Source organism: Calypte anna, chromosome Z, assembly GCF_003957555.1.
Source record: "Calypte anna isolate BGI_N300 chromosome Z, bCalAnn1_v1.p, whole genome shotgun sequence".
Classification (NCBI taxonomy): Eukaryota; Metazoa; Chordata; class Aves; order Apodiformes; family Trochilidae; genus Calypte; species Calypte anna.
Window position 1 is genome coordinate 66,684,662 of NC_044274.1, and position 20,956 is coordinate 66,705,617.

The 20,956-nt window shown below is 42.5% G+C and overlaps 3 protein-coding genes across 5 annotated transcripts in view; all 3 read left to right on the plus strand.

Annotated features, from left to right (window-relative positions):
* Positions 1-98: 98 nt before the first annotated feature.
* Positions 99-3,093, plus strand: AK6 (adenylate kinase 6). Of its 3 annotated transcripts, none has more exons than XM_030467144.1 (5): positions 99-176; positions 745-837; positions 1,147-1,205; positions 1,301-1,446; positions 2,130-3,093. In XM_030467144.1, exons 1-5 carry the CDS (start codon positions 149-151, stop codon positions 2,317-2,319), a joined length of 516 nt encoding a protein of 171 aa, XP_030323004.1. In that variant the 5' UTR covers positions 99-148; the 3' UTR covers positions 2,320-3,093. The 3 variants fall into 3 exon arrangements, with proteins under 3 accessions (XP_030323004.1, XP_030323006.1, XP_030323005.1); XM_030467145.1 differs by having other exon boundaries at positions 145-234; XM_030467146.1 differs by lacking the exon at positions 745-837.
* Positions 3,094-3,662: 569 nt separating this feature from the next.
* On the plus strand, positions 3,663-16,522 carry CCDC125 (coiled-coil domain containing 125). The gene is made up of 12 exons (XM_030467550.1): positions 3,663-3,710; positions 3,928-4,300; positions 5,913-5,971; positions 7,575-7,661; positions 8,589-8,666; positions 9,374-9,459; positions 12,046-12,128; positions 12,554-12,669; positions 13,222-13,329; positions 14,345-14,516; positions 15,906-16,039; positions 16,160-16,522. Exons 2-12 carry the CDS (start codon positions 4,030-4,032, stop codon positions 16,484-16,486), a joined length of 1,521 nt encoding a protein of 506 aa, XP_030323410.1. The 5' UTR covers positions 3,663-3,710; positions 3,928-4,029; the 3' UTR covers positions 16,487-16,522.
* Positions 16,523-17,851: 1,329 nt separating this feature from the next.
* Positions 17,852-20,956, plus strand: part of ZFYVE16 (zinc finger FYVE-type containing 16) — a 28,285-nt gene continuing 25,180 nt past the window's right edge. Inside the window, exon 1 of the mRNA XM_030467243.1 lies at positions 17,852-17,973. The gene's annotated coding sequence lies outside the window, so the exon portion shown is untranslated. The remainder of the gene's footprint in view (positions 17,974-20,956) is intronic.

A 20,956-nucleotide genomic window follows, 5' to 3' on the forward strand; every position in this document is an offset into this window, starting at 1 on the left:
TGGCGCGCCTGCCTGTTTGCCTACCCGCCCAGCCATAGGAGGGGGGGTGCGAGGAGGGGGAGGGGGGGGTGACGCCATCGCTTTGCGCAGTAGTGAGAGAGGCCCCCGCGCACGTGTCTCCTAGGCGACCGCGGGTCGGAGGGGCGGCATGAGGCGGCCCAACATTCTGCTGACGGGTGCGGGACCGGGACCGGGGGCCGGGTCCCCCAGGGTGCGGAGCGGGAGGAGCCCCCGGTAGTGTCTGAGCCGCTTGTCTGGGAAGCGGCGGGGCTGCCGGGGCTGCGGGAAGGGAGTGCGGGGAAAACCCAGGCTGGGCCTGCGGGGGGAAGAGGGGGAGGTGATGTGGGAGCTGCGGCGCTGCTCACAGCCGGGGTGATCTGGGGAGTGAGGAGACTACGGAGGCGTTGCTGGGGTCCCCTGCCTGAAAGCGTGGCTTCTCCATGTTAGTTAATGCTTCTAAATGATGGAGGTTTTACTTTTGTGTCGTCCCGGTTAGAATAGCACTTTCTGCACAAAGCAAAAGTTTTCTTCCGTTTGTTTTTTGTTTGCTGTCTAAACATTGCTCTAAATAGTTCTTCATTGTCGTGCCACTTTTTGCCCTTCCTTCTAGAAACGTCGTAATACTGACAAAAAATTCCTTTTTGACTCCTTGGAGAGTTACTTGCAGAGGTCTTGTGTGCTGTTCTCTTACAGTTGTTTGTTTGGCTTTGTTTTTTGTTTGTTTCTATGGGGTTGTGTTTTTAGGTACTCCAGGTGTTGGGAAGACCACACTTGGAAAAGAACTTGCATCAAGAGCTGGGATGACCTATATTAATGTGGGTGACATGGCAAAAGAAGGTAGGCTGTATGAACAGGGCACTTCAGATGGTTTTGCTTCGTGTAACTATGTGCTTGTAGTGCATGTGTCACATCCTAAGTGGAAAGGCAATAAATTTGCTTTAACAGAAGTATTTTTGGTGGCCTCAGTTAAAGCATTGGTGTAACAGTAATTTGTATTAAGTAATATACAACAAACTTACATGGGTTTGTAAAAGCAGTCCTTGTTCTGGAGACTTGCATTTGCATCCTCCTGAGATAAACATAACTATAAATAATTTTAATACCTGCTGTTGCTTCACAAATTCCCACAAATCCTTCTTGCTGCAGGACAACTGTATGAAGGTTTTGATGAGGAGTATGATTGCCCAGTCTTGGATGAAGACAGGGTGAGCTCAGTTTCAGAACCCACTGTTTTTGTATTTTGGTTTTCCCTCTGATTTCAGATAACCCTTTGTGTAAAAACCCTTTGTTTCCATCCCAGGTGATTGATGAACTTGAAGATAAAATGAGTGAGGGTGGAGTTATCGTTGATTACCATGGCTGTGATTTTTTCCCTGAGAGGTGGTTTCACATCGTGTTTGTCCTTCGTACAGAAAATTCATTTCTGTATGACAGGCTTGAAAGCAGGTATGTCATTGGGGAAAACAGGGAGGGAAGGATGGCTGTGTGACTTCACCAGAGATTCATTTTTTTTTAGGATATAAATTCATAGAATCATAGCATTGGCTGGGTTGGAAGGGACCTCAGAGATCATCAAATCCAACCCTTGATCCACTCCCCCCATGGTTTCCAGCCCATGGCACTCAGTGCCACATCCAGTCTCTTTTTAAATATCTCCAGACACGGAGAATCCACTACTTCCCTGGGCAGCCCATTCCAATGTCTGATCACCCTCTCCATAAAGAAATTCTTTCTAATCTCCAACCTTAACCTCCCCTGGCACAACTTAAGACCCTGCCCTCTTGTCTTGCTGAGAGTTGCCTGGGAAAAGAGACCAACCCCCACCTGGTTCCAACCTCCTTTCAGGGAGTTGTAGAGAGTGATGAGGTCTCCCCTGAGCCACCTCTTCTCCAGGCTGAACACCCCCAGCTCCCTCAGCCTCTCCTCATAGGGTCTGTGCTCGAGTCCTTTCACCAGCCTGGTTGCCCTCCTTTGGACCTGCTCCAGGACCTCAATCTCCTTCCTAAACTGAGGGGCCCAGAACTGGACACAGGACTCGAGGTGTGAGTACATCAATCACTGATTGATGTCTCAGAATCCTTTGTCTGTGTATCTTAAGGCTGTGTCTCAGTGTTGTTCTTGTTTCCCAGGGGCTACAAAGGTAAAAAGCTGCAAGACAACATTCAGTGTGAAATCTTCCAGATGCTGTATGAGGAAGCAATGTTGTCATACAGAGAAGAAATAGTGCACCAGTTGCCCAGCAACACTCCAGAGGACCTGGAGAGAAATTTGGATCAGATTACACAATGGATTGAGCAGTGGATGAAGGACAACAACTGATAACTTGGTGGAAAAGTAGCTCTGCTGGATTGCTTCCAGGGAGGGTTAAATAAAGGACATTCATAGTTCTTGTATGATAAATTAAAAATATTTTTATTGTAATTGATATGGTTGGGGAGTAGAAGACAGTTTGGAATAGCCAGGGTGAAAACTTTGGAACAGCCTCTGGAGCATTGTGGGATCAACAAACAGAACCAACACAAATGACAATTCAGCAGTGAATGAGGGGATGAAAATGACACAATCACTCTCAGTAGCAGGAGCTAGTCAATAATTTAGAGTGTTTTGGAGCTGGCAATTACAGCCAAACCTTATTTTTCCCTCCCCCCAAGAAAACTAAAAATCCTGAATGTGTGGAGGCTGATGTAGAGCAAGGGGTGTATGATACAATTGAAGGAAGTGCTTTATTTTGGACAGAAGTGATATGTTAAGAGAGATCTTCCAGAATGATCACACAGAACTCTGGGAATTACAGTGTAAGGAAACATGAGCTGTATCTGCACTGGAGTGGAATATTAAGCAATAAGATGACTTTTTTTTCCTCTCAGTTCTCCATCACCCACCCCAATCACAGAACATATTTATTGTGCCTCAAGGAAATTTATCATTTGGCAGCACAATGAGTCTGCAGCCATCTGGTTACACTGAAAGTTCTGGCAGCCACCTCTTGTAATTGGTGGTAAAGCTTCGGTGCCAGGAGGGTGGAGATAACCTTTCTGTGCTGAAAAGCTGCCTTGTGAGCCTGTAAAAATTCGTAATAAACTTTATCCACAAGTCCAGAAAGTAAATCTTTATTTGCATGAACATCTTTGTTGTAAAAATTATTATGGTTGCATATTCAAGTTGTTTTGTTGTGGTTTTTTTTTTAATTCTAAGTGTGGCACAGGCTTTTAGTGACACTTGCAGAGGGATAATCACTCCCAACTGCAACTCCACCCTTGTACGAACCACAGTGGTGAAAATCCTGGGGATTTTCCGGCAAGCTGCGGACTGGCAGGGACACGTCCATGTGTTGTGTGTGTCCATACAGCTGCTCCTGACGGCGAACCAGGCGGAGGGAGGGTGAGGGATCTTTGGACAGCTCAGGGACGCTCTTAGCGACCACGTTTTGTCCTTTAACAACAACTTCATGCAGCTGCTCGGCAATTCTGTCACTGCGGCTGAGGCCAAGGCCACAATACGAACCTCTAATAAAAAAGAAGCCAAAAAGCAAAGCAAAACACACACAAAAAACCCAAACAAAACAAACAGGAAAAAAAAAATACAGGAACAGCAACGCTGCCAGGGGCTGCTCTGTGCACTCCGGAACCGCGTTCCTGTTGCCGGCACCGGGATGTGCCGCTACCCCCGCCCGGACTCGGCTCCAGCCCGCCCCGGGGCGGTACCGGCAGGTGGGCCGGGGGCTCCGGGTTCCGGGCGGGGACCGTGAGGGGTTGGGCGGGACGGTGGGGACGTGGCGGGGGTGTCCCGGCTGCTTCCACCCGGACCTGCCCGGTGCCTTCTGGCAGCGCGAACCCATCCTGGGAGCGGGCACGCACCGACCGGTTCCGATTTTTCACTTCACGTTGTTTTGCTGCTCTAGTGATGGGGTTTTGTCTGTTTTTCTAGCTAAAATATCTATTACTTTGGGGCAAGCACCGTTCGTATCGTCAGTAAGCGAGGTGCCCTCAATCAGAAAATAAAAATAAAAATAAAAACCGGGAGGAGGAGATGGAGGAAGCAGAAGAGGATGATATGACCTGCGGAGACCTGGGAAACGGACTTGGGAGAAAACCTGGAGGTGTTTATGAAGGAGAAAATGTCCAAAACTTCTCTCCATGTAGACCTAGGAAGGGATCTGGAAAAGTTTGCAGTTCTCTCTGGTCAGCAAAGAAAGGGGAAGAAAGTGATCCTGCAGCCCTTCCTGGATCAAAACGAAACAGTTTTTACGAGAGATCACCCAAAAAGCCTCTTACTTCTTCCACCCGACAGAGCAGCTGCGGTAAGAGTAATTTAGAAGTTAATTATTCGCTATGATTTTTCTTTTCTTTTTTTAACAAAACTTGAGCAGTTGAGCTGTTCCACGGGGTATCGTCAAGCTGAATTCAAACTGTTTTGCTGAGACACTTGGAAATCTCTGAAGGACTCCGAGGAGTGCAGGTGCCTTGCTGCCTGCTGGGACCTCACGGAGCCTCACGGGGTGGGTGCAGCCTGCAAGTCTGGTGCCAGTGTGGCAAAAGGAGATGCTCAGTGATGTCTCTGTTCCCGGATCCTCCCCCCCCAAAACGTTAGCAGCAGAACTGCTTTTCAATCAACAAGGCTGTGTCCGTTCTTAGGCTAAAACCACCGTTTTTACACTGTTTAGTTGTGTATTTGAAAGTACACAATTTACGAAAGAGCATCCTGTGGTGGGAGACAGAATTGGTTTTCTCTGAGCACATACATGAATGGAATTGCTTGGCTTTATCATTCATGTATGTCTTCCCAGAGGCTGTATCTCAAGCGAACGGCTATTAGATATACCTATATATGTATTCCAAAATGTGCTTGTTATTTAATTGAACTTTGTCAGCTGGCATCAAAGTTAACCTCCAAAGTTAAGTTGGTTAACCTTAAGTTAACCAACCTGAAGTTGTTTTTTAGAACCTGCATATGTCTCTTCTCCCTGTGGCATTCCATTTCTTGTGAAGACAGCACTACTGTAAAAATAAAATTCAGACAGTGCAGTTCATTACAGTTTAGCTGCTGTCCCTTACATTTTTAGCCATTTTTCAGATCTTGACTGATACAACTTACTTATTTCTCTCCTTCAGAACAAATCCCTGCTTATCCTCTGCACACACTGCAGGGAGACAAGCCATATAATTATACATCAATGGTTTCAACACCTTCAGTGGGAAGATGTTAACAGAGCAGCATAATTCCTTCTGGTTTCCACTGTCCTTCTGCTGGTTTATATGATGCTTGCCTTAGATCTCAGTCTTTCACTCACCAGTATTCATTAAAACAAGGCTGAAGTCCACATGAACCTGGCCTTGGTCTCATGGGAGGTTGCCCCTTCATATATCTCAGTAATGCTCAGTTTCAGGAAAAGGTACCAGTAGTAACAGCATGTTTTGAGAAATACTGGATTTTGTGGAATACTCCACCATGACACTTTATCTCCATCTCTTGAAAACTGTCCCTATTCTAAAGAGTGCTGGCCACTGCTGTGCTGAGTCTGATGGTTAAAAAATGACAATCTTAAAATAACTTCAAAGAAGAGATTATTTTTTCATTAATATAGCAATTTTGGGGGGCTTTGGTTGTGGTTTTTGTTTGTTTATTTGTGGCTTTTTGTTTTTTTTTAAAGGAAATTCTAAAATCATTGTCCCAGTTTGAGGTGTCTTTACACTGATCTTTTTTTCCTATTTCACTTTTTTAACTGTGAATCAATGTGTTTGAGTTTAGTATTTATGTGTTTCTTGAGTGCTTACTATCTCCAGAATGAAAAGCCACAAAGCTGAAAATTCACCTTTGCATGTTACCTCATTTCAGGGTAAAGCATATTCTCATGTTTTCTTTTGTTAATGTTATACTATCTCATAATTTATGATCTCCCATAAATCCTACAGAATCTAATACTGAGGTGTCAAATGAAGAGCTAAAGCAACAGCTACAGGAGACTCTAGAGGTCAGTAACTGAGCCAAGTCTTCTGCTTTTCAAAATCTGCTTTTCCTTCTAAGATAGCAAAGTGAAATGCAGAATTAGTTTAGAAGAAGTTCTTGTCATACCCATAATCTTGGATGAATTCAGGTTCTTGAAATTATCATGATAGCTGGAAGCCTCATTAAATCTGTCAGGAAAGCTGTCAGGAAATCACAGTAATGAGATCCAATTCGTAGTCTGGTGGGGTGTGGGGGTTTTTTGTTTGGTTTTTATGTGTGTGGTTGTTTTTGGGTTTTGTTTGTGTTTTGTTTTGTTTGCTTGGCTTTGGGTTTTTTGTTTGGGGGTTTTTGCTGGTTTTTTTGTTGTTGTTTGTTTGCTTGTTTTGGGTGTGGGAGGGGAGTAGTACAGATACAGGGTTTAGTAAAAAGATTTTCCTCCTCTTCTGGCAGGTTGTTTTTTTTTTTTAATTATTAACCTTTGGTCCTGAAAATCTGCAATGTGAGTGGAATAGTCTTTGGGATTTTAACTTGCATTTTTGTTGAAATGTAATTAACTCCTAAATGTTAATTTGCTGTGGTTAAAGGTGTTGATGTGTTGGCATCAGTCCAGGCAGAAGGCACAGGTTGATCTCAGCTGTGAAAAAAATACACTTCATCTGCTCTGTGTTCTTTAACCTCAGGAAGGCCCATGCTAGGTCATTTCCAAGCTGTCTTACCATGAAGAACCTTCAGTGAGCAGCAACTTAAAATGTCAAGGATCCTTACTAATTTTCAATTAGACAAGACTGATAAATTGTCCCTGCTCCCAGATAGTTTCAGTAGCAATGACTGAATTAATAGAACCGGAGGAACAGTGAGCAACTTCACTTCAGGCCATGCTCTAGTGAGTATGGTGCTTTTTTCTGAGTTGACATTTGGATCTGATGATCACAGGGGTCTTTTCCAACCATGACAATTCTGTGAACTGAGTGACCTACATCTGGATTAAGGAAAGATAAGTATAAGTAGCAGTAAATTTTCTTTCAACTTGTGGAAATTCAATAGCTGCCTTCCTGTCAGGGCAGGAATATTGCATTGAGATGTGGTTGGTGTCAGGACCTGGAGCAGGAATTGGTTTTGTTGATGTTTTCCTCTGGACAAAAGCTGATTTTAATCTAACAGTCCTAACAGTATTTGTGCTACAGAGTGTGGATATTGCAAGTAATATATTTATAGGACATCATATTAATATGAACATATTTTAGTATATATTTTTAACATTTACAGTGTATTTTTTATATGTTGCAAGTGTTCTGTTTTGATTACTTATTTGATTACTTATTTTAAAGCTCCAGGCCAACTTCTTTAACAAGGCAGAACTGCAGTATTTAGTGGTTTACTTTCCAAATACACTGGAAGAGTACAGAAAAAAAAAATTAAGATGTATTTTCCTTTAAGGATTTTGTGCTAACATGCAAGCTGCATCACAAGCAAGCTATTAGTCAGAAGAGAATCCTACAGTCTTGAAACAGGAGAATCATAGGAAAAGGTTGTTTTTTTAGGAGAGAAAATTCACAGTGCTGTTACAGTCAAGGTTTAACAGGATTAGCTTGGCTTTTACTCAGTGTACCTATTTTATTTTGCTCCAGGAAGTTGAAATTTTGAAAGTTGAGCTGGAAGCATCTCAAAGACAGCTTGAAGGAAAAGATGAAGCCCTACGAATTCTGCAGAGCATGGTATGAGTTGTTCAGAAATAATTTCATTTCCTAGTGGTTAAGAAAAGAAAACAGAATAAATCTTTCTGCCATTCCTTATCCAAATTTGTGAAAGCTTCAGTTCTTCCCAGGGCTATAATTTAAAGCATCGAGTCTGCAGGTGTTGGCTTCCACAGTTTAGTAGAAATGCATGGGACCATTGCAGTTACTTAAGAAGAGTTCCATACTGTAGCAAATTATCATAATTTTATCTTTGAGGATCCTTGAGAATTTACCTGTTTAACTTAAAGAATAAGGTATTCTTTCTGGCTTTTAAGTTACAGGTTTTGCCAACTCTTCAAGTTTTACTGCAAAGCAGTTGATGCCTCCATCTTTGTGTTAGAAGGCTGTAGGCATTAAATGTTAGCCCCTTGTTTGCAGTTTGTAATAGTTGTATTCACTATCACCCTGAATTATGTGGAAATCAATTCCTGTTGCCTACTTGCACAACCCGTTTGTAGTTCTGCAGTTTCAGACATTCGTAGTAAGTTACATATGGATCAAAGTATAACTGTATAACTCTTACTGTAAAACTGTATTACTCAAAGTAATAAGTATAACTCTTAAGAAACCAAGTTTTTTAATAGCTGATTTTGTGGACAAGCCCTAGAGAAGACATGATTTTGTTTTAAATGACACTACATTTTTCAGTAGGAAAGACTATGGGATTAAAATAGAGTTTGCCATGTAATATAGCTATTTATTGACTTTTAATTAGGACCCACTAGGACTTGCAAGAATGTTGCTGGTGTTCATAATTCTGCACCCTTCTGTTTAACCAAGAATGTGTACTTATCTTGATATAAAACTGAAAATTTGGCTGAGACCAAAATAAATAGATTTAATTACAGTAGTTGACAGTTGTGTTTCGTGTTTTGGTTATTTGGGTTTTGGGGGTTTTTTTTGCAGGCAGTATTTAATAAAGCCACGAATCACACAAAAGCAATGCTCAAAAAAACTGAGGAAGAAAAGAGAACTTTAGAAAAGGTAAGGATTCATTTTGCCTTCACATCTGTGCAAAACTAGCGAAGTCTGTTTCTATTAAGGAGTTATCAAACTTTATTTAAATGAGTACAAACCTACTATCAGATACATTATTTTTTCTTTGAAGTATTCTTACTCCTTTTTAGCAGAAAGGGAAAATGTTCATGTATCACTGTTTTGATCTAAATATTTTCATGCCATTAGTGTGTTCAAATAAAACCTGAAAGTTATTAGAGTTCTCTCTGTACTTTCAATTGGTCTTTGTTGTGAGTTTCACTATTTCTTAGTGACCAAGCTGACTCTTCCCAATGTGTTCAAGGAATGGGTGTGCAGTTTTCATAAGGAAGGTGGGAAGGAGGAGGGTGTCACTGGACTACCTGTCAGACTGAGTTTATCCTTTGTTTCTCTTCCTGTGTGGCCTTTCCACAAAGCAGTAAGAGGACTGGAAAATGTGACAGCATGAGTTTGTTTTTGTCAGAGGCCTCCTCAAGCAGTAGTTCATGCAACACAGACTAAAATCCACAGATCAGTGATGCAGAAAATGTTTGGTGTCTGGCAGCAAATACACTTTCAACAGTATCATAGATTGTCATCACTGTTGGTCACCAGAATGATCCATGCCAGTGCCAAATTCATCACCAGCAGTTCTTCTTCTTCCTTTTACTACGAAGCTTGCAATGAGCAGCTGCTGTTCTGCTTTGTCTCCACAGGAAATAAATATTTTGCAATGGGAAATAGAATTTGATCAGGATAGATTTAAAAACATAGAAGACAAGTGGACAGAAAAATACGACAGGTATTGGACTTACACTGTGTGTCTTTGGAGATTTTTTTCTAATTGCATTGAATGCTGTATGTCATCCTTCTTAGGTTCCAAGTTTGCTTCAGAGAGTTCTCTGGAGTTTTTGTGTTTTCCTGATTTTCTTCCAAATATGGGAAGATTTATTTCATTTTAATGCTACTTAAGTAAGCCTCAGTTCTGCAGTGTGTATATAGGCTAGCTTTTCTAGGCTGAATTTTCATTTTTATCCTGTTACATTGTTGTCTTAGCCAGCTGGAGCCAGACTGCCCTTATTTACTTTGAACGTAAATGAGGCGTAGAAAATAATGTATGTGTGTGCATGTGGAAATATCATTTGCTGGTTAATCATTGCTTATTTTCTTGCATTGTAGGTTTGAGCATACGTACAGGTAAAATGGAACGCTTTTGAGAGAGGCTGATCAACTGGTTCTTTGTTTAAATAAGACTTGCTCTGGACAGACAGCAGGTGTGGTTAGACGAGCAGAAGGTGCCAGAGGCACTAAACTAATAATTCAGTAACAGGCTTGGAAAAATGTGACCAGCAGGCTCACTTATTTAAGTGTAGAAAAGATGTTGCTGAATTCTACCCATCAAAGTAACCATTAAAAACTTTCAAAGCTAGGATAAAAAAATAGCCAAAAGCTTACAAGCTATAAAATTCTGAGAAGAGTTTTATTAAGATACTGTATCTTGCTCACCTGTTAACTTAGACTTGGCAAGGGTTACCCCTTGAAAATACCTCCTGACTTCGGAGATGGGAAGTGTAGCCAGGTGGTTTGGAGCAACAAACGTAAGTGTTAAGTCCAGTTAAGGACTGGAGATACAGTTTCAGAAAACTTCCAGGCAGGAGGTCAGTCAGCTTTGCAGAAAGATTTTCTGATATCTAGGACAGCAGGATGAGAAGAATACGTATTTCCATTTGTTTATTCAAGTGAAATAATTTGTGTTACTATTTAGGTTTAAATAAAACTATGAATTTACAGTACTCTTCATTTACTGATAGCTGAAGAGATGCACCAAAAACTTGTGTTGCATTTAGGACTTCAGATTGCCACTCTTCTATTAATGAAGGAATCACTTTTTTTTTTTTTTTTTTTTTTTTTTCAATTGGGCTGGGTTGGAAGGGACCTCAGAAATCATCAAGTCCAACCCTTGATCCACTACGGCTGCAGTTCCCAGCCCATGGCACTGAGTGCCACATCCAGTCTCTTTTGAAATATCTCCAGGGATGGAGAATCCACTAGTTCCCTGGGCAGCCCATTCCAATGTCTGATCACCCTCTCTGTAAAGAAATTCTTTCTAATATCGAACCTAAACTTCCCCTGGCACAACTTGAGACCATGCCCTCTTGTCTTGTTGAAAGTCATCTGGGAAAAGAGACCAACCCCCCCCTGGCTCCAACCTCCTTTCAGGGAGTTGTAGAGAGTGATGAGGTCTCCCCTGAGCCTCCTCTTCTTTAGGCTGAACAGCCCCAGCTCCCTCAGCCTCTCCTCATAGGATCTGTGCTCGAGTCCCTTCACCAGCCTGGTTGCCCTCCTTTGGACCTGCTCCAGGACCTCGATATCCTTCCTGAACTGAGGGGCCCAGAACTGGACACAGTATTCGAGGTGTGGCCTCACCAATTCACTTAAATGAATCACAGAAAAATGCATTACAAATGTACATTGTAGGTTCTCAGGATGCCATGCTTGAAAGTACAACACCTGTTTTTAAAAACAGTATTAAGACTACAGGAAGTTTACTTTTTAAAATCAAAACCAGAGCCATGTTGTCACATGTCCAATAACAATTTTGTTCTTTCAAGGAAGTGTGAGATTTCTAGCAAGTGCTTCAGAGAGTCACAGTCATGAATTTCTTCATATTTCTAATGGCAATGCTGCACTTAAACTCATCCCCTCTTAAAACCTGAACCTGTTGTCACTCTCTACCAACACGTGAATGATTTTAATTTTTTTTTCCCTGTGTTTAACATTCACTTGAACGTACCTGGACGTGTTTAAATTGTTTGTGGAGGGTGTGGTTTCATGAACAAGGTGAGCCTGTTTGAGCAGTGCTTGCTGCCTGGGTTGCAAAGCCAAGAGTCTGTGAATGCAGATATTGCTGGGTATGCTCCCTTAATATGGGAAATCAGGAGTAACTCCTCAGGAGCCAGCCTGCTTTCTTACCCTTGGTTCAGTGACAGAAGAAGCCTACACACACAACTTTCTTAGTTACTGAGGAGTAGTTTTAGGTTGTTTATTGCCCCACCCAGCTAGCAGGTTTGGATCTAACAACACAGTGCATATCATTGGTACAGATATCATTCAGGAAAAATTTTCCAATTTTTTCCATATAAAATTTTGCAGGTGAGGAAGCTACTTCTATAATACTGCATGGGTAGTATCTTATGAAACTGACTACTCAGATCTTTTTAGTTTTGATTTTTTGTCTTAAATCTTTTACATAATCCTAAGTTTTATTTGCAGAAATAGTAGGTACAATGTTTTAACAACCTACTGTGTTTTGTTGGGTTTTTTTTCATTCTAGTTCCCTATCTAAATTTCTTTCAAAGATAATGCAGCCTCTTTCTAACTTCTGCAGGATATATTGTGAAAATACAGCTCTTAAGGAAGCACTGAAACTGAGAACAGAAGAAGTTAAAACTCTGAGAGCTGAAAACACAAGTAAGTCACCAACAACTCTTCTTCACACACTGTTTCACAGGCATAATTCAGGATTAGGCTACAAAAGAAGTTTTCTGTCAGGATAAGTCTCATTACTGGCAGCTGATACTAGTGGATATTTAGAAATACTCTTTGTGTTTGCTTTTTTGTTTTTCTTCTCACATTGTCACTTGTGCTGGGGAAAAAAAACCAACAAAAACCAAAACCAACCCAAAACAAACAAAAAAACCCACACATAAAGTTACCTCTGGGAAAACACAGAAGGAAGATAACTGAAATAAGAGATTCTATATTGATATAGTCTCAACATATTCCCAAACTGACGCCTAAACTACAGAACTCTTTAATTTGTGTGCAATTAGATCCAGAAATGAATAAGTCAGATCAGCAGACATTTTAATAACTTTCCTGATTTTATTTCATAGTCCTGAATCAGCAGTGCTTGGAATTTCTTGCGATGCTAGATGTGGAACAACAGAAGATGTTTCAGGAAAACATGTCTTTAAATAAAGGTGACATTTCAGATTTCACAGGTCTTGAAGTAAGTATGATCTGTATGTTTTTCAAAATGGTTGGTTCAGAGATGTGTTTATATAGAAAATATATGGATAAATTTTGCTTACTGATTATTTAACTGTTTCTTTGGACCCATTTTTAGCTCATCAGAATAAGCCCTTGTGTGCCTGCTAATCCGTTTGTTAATTTTTGGTCTATCTTGCAAAGAAAGACTAGAGAGAAGGAACATCAGGCTGTTTTTCACAATCCAGCATGCTTATTTCTTGATTCCTACCACCTTAAATCCTAATCTTTAACTTTATTGACAAAGAAATAAATAAATATATACATTCTAATGAGGTCTGAAGGGAGAAGTAGACACAGGCTGACAATTTTTGCCTTTAGGTTATATTAATGGAAAATATGTTCCCCGTGTGCCGTGAGACATACAAGCAATCACATCTACATTTCTTGCAGCTTGCTTTCCCTGACTCTCTCACACTCCCTTTGTAGTTTAAGGTCATCTGGCATCTCTAGCATTCTGTTGTGTATGCAGTTAGATATTTAACTGGTGGTTTCTTTTGGATTTTATTTTAAGCTGGCAGTTCTTGGAGCCTGTACCTGCAGTGCTTCTGGGGGGCAGCCTTGTCCCTGTGCTAAAATGGCAGCAGTAACTCGAAAGCAACTTCTTCATCTCAAGCAAGAGGTAATGCTGCTTGGCTTAGACATGAACAAGCAAAGGGGTGTTTGTGCTGTACCAAATAAAGCCAGAAACACTCCACTGCAGCTTATACAAACTACTGTGTTTTAAAACAGAAATGCATCTTAGAATTAATGTGAAGTTTGTTTGTAATGCTTGTAATACCCTTACTTCTGCTGATATAAAATTGTAATTATTATATCAATCAGCTTCACTAGTTGAAAAAAAACAAATCAATTCTTCCACATTCTTTTATCTTCTGCCTGTTTTTTCTTAATCTAAATAAAACCAGTCTAAGTATGCACTCTGTAAATGTGTACACAGCGCCAGTGTAGGCTGCTCCTGACCCTTTCCCTTCCTTCCTTGGCACTTCATTCCACCCCTCTCTTGCACTCATCTCAGCACTTGCAAGCCTGCTCACCCAGCTAGGTCAGGAAGCTGACCTTACTGAAAACTATATATTTATGTCCCACTCTGGTAACATAATTTTCAAGAGCTTACGTTTTCTAAATTAATGAAATTCTATGATTTTAGAATTTTTTCCCCTAATTGGTATTTTACTCTACAAGCGTGGTTACCACCCTCATCTTTCCACTGCAGAAGTTCCAGCTGACTTCCTGGTTTTGAAAATATGTACAGACCTGTCCCTTTTGTACCAAAGTTATTATCCCTGACACAGGTACCCAACTTATACTCCTTTTGCTCCTGGCCCAGCTGGCATGGGATGGTAATGCCCTCTTCAAGCTCTTTCTGCATGTTCAGAGAGAAGTGGGCACTGCTGGCAGCTTGTCTGTGAATATGGGTAGAAGAGAAAGGGTAAGGACTCCAGCACACATTTCAAAATGTATTTCTTAATGTGGAAAGAAAGCACTTTCTTTGGTTTCTGCAACTTCCTTGATTACATTTGCCTAAAAGTTGCCTGTGTTCATGGCTTCACTCTGTCTCCTAAATACACATTTTAAACCTGCTATTGCTGGCAAGTTGCTTCATATACTTCAAACTTTCTCTGAATTAAAACCAGATTGAAAATCTGAAGAAGAGTAAAGATGAAGCTTATGTAATGGCAGATGCCTTCAGAATTGCATTTGAGCAGCAGCTAATGCAGAGGAAGGACCAAGCCCTGAGGCTTGCAGAAGTGATAAAGATGAAGAAGGAAACAAAATTTATGAACTGGAGACGGCTGAAAGACAATGGTAACTGGGCATGCTGGGTGTGGTTGGCTAGAAAACAAGTTAGCTGACAAGTACACTTCCTAACAAGCAGACTTCCTAACTGTGCTAAATGTATGGTTGTGGTTTACTTGCTGACAGGTTTCTCAAGAGCCAGGAGAAAAGGAATTAAATTATGTCAAAACTGTAAATGTGTTAAATACTGTGTCATGTAGTAGAAGAGTTTCTGCCAGGAGTTTTGCATGTGTAATGTAAGGGTGTCTGTGTGTAAGTGGAATATATAAATATTACTGTAGTACATTGGAAATATCAGTCTAGGTTGTCAGTGTACCCACTTTTCATTACACATTCATGAACTGTATTATCTGAGTAAAAGGATGCAAGAATAGGATTTTATCCAGGAGGACGATACCATTCTGGGTATTAAAGGTGTTTATTATGAAAACAGCACAAAAAAGCTAACAACTGGCAAGAGTAGCCTTGACATTCTCGATGCCATCATAATTTTGATGTGCTGCTGTTTTTTTGGTTTTTTTCAAATTAACACTATGTAAGGGTTAGGGAATGAGTAGAAATGCAAAAAACAAAATATATATATACTGAGCTTTCAGTGAAATAACAAATAGCGTTTTTTTATCACTCTTGAAAACATTCTTGGTTTAAAACACATTTAGTTCAGAAAACATCTGTGTATCTACACTGCTATTTATTACTACACCTTAACATGTTACACATAAAGGAGAAAAAGTTCTAATTATCCTTTTCTTCCTTAAGAAAAAAGGATAAAGAGAAGTATTTCAGTGCTTATGACATGGTGAAGACCGTAGCAGAATTTAGGAACAACATCTCAGGATATAATTCTGTTAATCCATTAACCTGGCGGTACCAGCCTTAGAAGTTTGGTTGGTCTTTTAGATTATTTGAGTATCCTTTGGGTGTAATACTAAAATAACATACATCCTGAGTATCTGCTTGTCCTATACCAATTGTTGCCAAGTTTACATCCTGATAGATGTGTTTCGTAATTCTAATGTATGTTAATCTTTCTTTTGAAATAATGTAAACTTTTAAACAGCTTATGTCAAATAATTGTTTTTCAGCCTAACTACTGTTTAAAAACAAACTACTATGCTTTACCATTTAGCTAGAGGCTCAAAGGGTATTTTCCACACAGAAAAAAAAAATTATTTTCAGTTTGCCCATATAAGTGGTGAAAGGTCTGCTTAAAGGGATGCTAAGACTGGTGCTGCATGCACATAATATGCTATATTGTGTACATACCATGGGAGAGTGCTACACACACAGCCCTCTCAGACATTTGTTCAGAATAGTTTTACACACACCCATTTTATCCCAAAATTGTTCTTCTCTTCTGAAGCAATCCCCCAGTTCCTGGACTTTTGTTTTCCTCAGGGCGCCTCAATTTACAAGGCAGCAAAACCAACCTGGGGCAGAAACTCTCCAGCCTGCTCTCATCAGATGGGGACTGCAGGAAGGTTGAAGGGCTGGACAACCCTCACGAAATCCTGAAGATATTAATAGATTTGGTCAGTATTTTGTCAAGCTATTCATTGTGGGTAGCAAGCAGCAGTGTCTATTGACACACAGTGCCTTGTTCTTAGTTTATGAATGACTTTCTTTTCTTTCTCATTTGAATAAATACTCAGGTAAACGACAAAGAGGAGGCTCTGGCTCATCAGAGGAAGGTTAGTTACATGCTAGCTCGTGCCATGGAGATGAGAGAGGATGTTTTGGAACGGGATAAAGGAAAGGGCACCCTGGGGAGTCGTCCACACGAAGCTCAGGGCCCTGTGCCCGCCTGCTGCCCAAACCTCTGTTCTCAAAATGGGGCTTCTTCGGTTCGCAGCCCAAACACAGGTGGAAATCCTGTGAAAATGCTTCGGAAGTCACATTCCTGGCCATCAGAGCCCACGCACGGCGAAGAAATAAATCCACGCAGAAAGCCAGACCACACTGTAGTGGTCTCTATATAGCCACCCACTGGAATAAATTTGTTTTTTAAAGAGAAAGGCTTTGTGGATCTTTGGCCTAAGATTACATCACAGAGACCCAAAGCAGGGCAGTGCATTTGGTGATACCACCTGTACTCTGCCCCAGTACTCAGCCCTGGTGAGGCCACACCTCAAGTACTGTGTCCAGTTCTGGGCCCCTCAGTTCAGGAAGGAGATTGAGGTCCTGGAGCAGGTCCAAAGGAGGGCAACCAGGCTGGTGAAGGGACTCGAGCACGGACCCTATGAGGAGAGGCTAAGGGAGCTGGAGGTGTTCAGCCTGGAGAAGAGGAGGCTCAGGGGAGACCTCATCACTCTCTACAACTCCCTGAAAGGAGGATGGAGCCAGGGGGGGGTTGGGCTCTTTTGCCAGACGACTTTCAACAAGACAAGAGGGCACGGTCTTAAGTTGTGCCAGGGGTTTAGGTTGGATATTAGGAAGAATTTCTTTACGGAGAGAGTGATCAAGCATTGGAATGGGCTGCCCAGGGAACTAGTGGCTTCTCCATCCCTGGAGATATTTAAAAAGAGACTGGATGTGGCACTCAGTGCCATGGTCTAGCAACCGCAACGGTGGTTCAAGGGTTGGACTCGATGATCTCTGAGGTGCCTTCCAACCCAGCCAATTCTATGAAAAAAAAAAAATAGTACTGTAGCAGTGCTGTAACTTTTGCTTGGGGCAAAACAGCCCAATTCCATCAGTTTTACAGCCTTTTCCAAAGGAGACAAAGGTTCTCCCTGTGACCTGAACCCCTCTGCTTTGGATACCCCATTCCCTGACTCCACTCCCTTGTCACATGGACAAGACAAAGGGCAAGGGGGAAAGTTGCACCCGGGGGGATTCCATTTGAATGCAAGAGGAGAATAATTCCCCATGAGGACAGTCGGACATTGGAATGGCCTCCCCAGGGAAGATTCCCTAGTTTGGGAAAGTTTTGAGGCTCAGCTGGGTGGGGTGCCAACATCTCATATGAACATGAGAAGGGTTGGACCAGAGCCTCGAGGTCCCTTCCCACCCTGACATTCCCTGGTTACACAGTGACGCGGCTGAATGCGTAAGAATGACGTCACCGCCGGGAGTGACGTCAAAAGGACGGGAAGGGAGGGGGGAGGAGGAGCGGCGGCGCCCCCTGCCGGCGGCGCATGGGACGCGCGTGCGGGGAGCTCCCGCCTGCCGTCTGCGCAGGCGCGGGGGGAGAAAAGGGGCGTGTCCCGTGATAACTAGGCGTGTCCTGTGAGGGGCGGGGCTTACTGAGGGGGCGGGGCCGTGCGCGCCGTGCACACAAACGAGGGGCGCTGCTGCCACCGCCCAGCAGCCGCTGGCGCGGGGAGGAGCGCCACCCCCGGGGAACAGCCGGCGCGCGCCGCCTGACAGCCGCTCCACGTCCTCCCTCCGCCGCCTCATCCCCGCCGCGTTCCCTCTACGGGCCCGGGAGCGGCAGCGGTGCCGGTGCCGTCCCCGCCGCCACGGGGTGAGGATGGGGGGGGGGGGGTACGGGGCTGTCGGTGGGGGCCGGGACGCCGGACGAAGCGAAGGAAACGAAAACAGGGACAGGTCACGGGTGTCCAACCGCCGGGCAGCCTCCTCCCGCCGGTTAGCCGCGGCCTCTCGGGCCGCCTTCTTTGGCGAGAGGCCCGGAGCTGCCCGCTGAGGTGCGGAGCGACGGCTGCCCTCGGCCGGAGCCTCTGGGCCGGGGCTGCGCGGAAAGGCCCCGGGAGGGGGGGAGGGAGTGATCGCGGCGGGGATGAGGCAGCGGCGGGCAGGGAGGGGATTCCCGCGGAGGGTCCCGGCGCTGCTCTGAGCGGATTCTGCTCCCCCGGGGCTGATCGGGGGGTGTCAGAGCCGCCCTGCCGCCCTCAGCTCTCTCCTGTCGGCGGTGACCGGCTCCGTCCTGCCCGGTGTGGCACAGGTACCTGTGCTGGGTGAGCATAGTGCCCTCAGCTGGCACTGGAGAGCTGGAGCTCCTTCCAGGCCTCAGGCAGGGTTTCTGTACTTAACTACTTCAGAAGTGGTGAGGAACTTTGTGCTGAGGATTTTCGAGGCTCCACGTCAATAAAAGCCGCTCTTTGGAAACGGAAAATGGCAATGAAACAAAAGCAGAAAGCTTGCGGGTTGTTTTTTTTTTTTTTAGCGTACGGTTTGCCGCTGTCTGCATAGTGCTGTTGTAGGGACGTGCATGGGGTGTTTGATTGCTTAGGTGGATTAATAGCCTCTAGAGGTTGATACATTCTTGAGATTTTTGCATACTTCTGCGCCACTTATTTCACTCTAGCATACAGAGTACAGTGGAAATACTTACAACATACCCTTACAGGCATGTATTAAGACATGCTTCTGGATAAACTGGGGAGTATTCTCAGTCTGTATTGAAATGCAGGCTGTAATGGCAGAGAACTGATTATTAGTGGGTTATTAGTGGGTTTTTGAGAAATCAGTAGAACACAGAAAAGGATCCAGTTGACTGCCAGTACGAGATGTTGTTAGTGTCTTCTGCTGTATTTGTTATGTCTGTTGTGTCTTCTGCTGTGATTGATGATCATATCTAGTTATTAATAACGCAGATCAGAGGAGATGAGAATACTGAGGGAACACTGACTTCCTCTGAGGAATGATCTTTCAGACTGATAAAATAATCATGTTCGCATGACTCATTTTCTAATGCTGAGTAATAAATGCTGATCCAACTAATGATGCCACTGTGAGCACTGTGTGAGGGAAGCATTTGTTCAGCTGAGCAAGTGGATTCTTCAGCTCTGGGTCCGGCTGCTGATGGTACTACTGCTGTGTTGGAGCACTGCTGAAAATCAGTAGTTGTTGACAATTGTTTCTGTGCGCTGTGAGTGATACTGTTTTCTGTTCAGATAAGCAGTAACAAATTATTGTGGATGAACAAAAGGAAAATCTTTAGGAACTGGCATGATGTGAGGATTGAGTTGTTTTCGTGTTGATGATAATATTGTAGTGCTGTTGGTAAAAGTTTTGTTGTGAACAAATTATGTTGAACTATCAGTACCTCACTCTTTAAGCAAGGCTCCTATGTGTCTTAAAACTTCTGTAACTTATCTTGAGCCACTCATTCAGCTAATAAATTTGCAGTGGCAGCAGCAACTGCAGCTTTTGGGTTAGATAAATAAATTGTCTCGTTCAGCAAGAATGATTTTGGCTTTTATTTGACAACATTTAAGGTTTTCACGAAGCCTTTGCTCATTGGTAATCAATGTCCCTGTTTATTGCTGATGACTGCTGATGAACTCCACAGGCAGAAGTACCCTTAATTTGCTGCTTTTTTTTTTTTTTTTTTTTTTTTTTTTTTTTTTTTTTTTTTTTTTTTTTCCCTGTGGGGTCTGAAGCCTATGGGTAGGTATATGGCATGGGGATACTGGAGGGAGGTGAGCAGGAGAGAGCTGGTAATTAAGTACCTTTATGTGGTAGAAGAGGCAGGCTGTGCTTGATGCAGCACTTGACTTCTATAGCACTATGAGCTTCAATAGTTCTTAATGATTGTGGTTTTGTTAGAGGCTTTGTTGTAGTTATGGTAGTTACTGGGCAAAAAAAAAGAGTTAAATCCTGTGTAGAGGGTGGAAGCTTCAGTATAGCTTTCTTCTGAGACTGATTGTAATAATTAAACACAATGATGAACACAATGAACCTGATTTTATGTTGGTTTCTCATGCTGCATATAAAAGTAAGCCTGGATTCTGCAGTGATCATCAGTTACAATTAGCTGGAGATCTGGTAATGCCTACATATGCTGAGACTCTTTTTCAGGGATTCTCAAACATAAGGAGGCATCAGTTATTAAGCTGGTTAGCTGGTAATAATAAACATTTTATTTTACAAGTTACCATCACTGAAAACTACTACTTTCCTCCATTTAGAGACACACTATCCAACCTGTAATTTGCTTTTCTCTATCCTTAATGTTACCTTCTCTTTTAAGTAGGAGTGTGTTGAGAAGTCTGTGGCGTAATGCTGGTTTTGAGATCTATGACTGTTACATTTTATTAAGGTTATAAAAGAAGTGGCCCAGAAAGTGTTTTTAAGTTAATGCACGTGTACTCATTGCAGCATTCATCTAGATCACAGGTATTTGCTTCCCGTAGGTAACAGATTTTGTGTAGTAGAATTATTGCCTCTGTTCGTGGAGATACCATCTTTATGCAATTTAAAGTGCAGTATTTGGAGTTTGCCAGAGATCAAACCTCATATGACTGGGCGGGCAACGTAAGCAAATCTCTGCTATTCTTTTTTGCTCCATAATGTATTATTCTGTCTTGAATTTAAATACTCAATTAACAAAACAAGGAGTTGAAAGCTTAACAGGAGGGGAAAAGAGGGGTTTCTTCTAACCCATGTGATTAATGTGTTCTGCTCTTCAAGTGAGATTAGTTTCTGCTGAAGGAAGTGAGATGCATATACATATAAGAAATAATAGTGTGATTAGAATTGATGAC

Excerpts from the sequence above, each read along its gene's own strand:
- AK6 (XM_030467144.1), top strand. The coding sequence starts at position 149 with ATGAGGCGGCCCAACATTCTGCTGACGG. Across the intron at positions 177-744 it reads GCCCAACATTCTGCTGACGG|GTACTCCAGGTGTTGGGAAG; the intron begins GTGCGGGACCGG and ends TTGTGTTTTTAG. Across the intron at positions 838-1,146 it reads GGGTGACATGGCAAAAGAAG|GACAACTGTATGAAGGTTTT; the intron begins GTAGGCTGTATG and ends TTCTTGCTGCAG.
- CCDC125 (XM_030467550.1), top strand. The coding sequence starts at position 4,030 with ATGGAGGAAGCAGAAGAGGATGATATGACCTGCGGAGACCTGGGAAAC. Across the intron at positions 7,662-8,588 it reads TACGAATTCTGCAGAGCATG|GCAGTATTTAATAAAGCCAC; the intron begins GTATGAGTTGTT and ends TTTTTTTTGCAG. Across the intron at positions 14,517-15,905 it reads GAGACGGCTGAAAGACAATG|GGCGCCTCAATTTACAAGGC; the intron begins GTAACTGGGCAT and ends TGTTTTCCTCAG.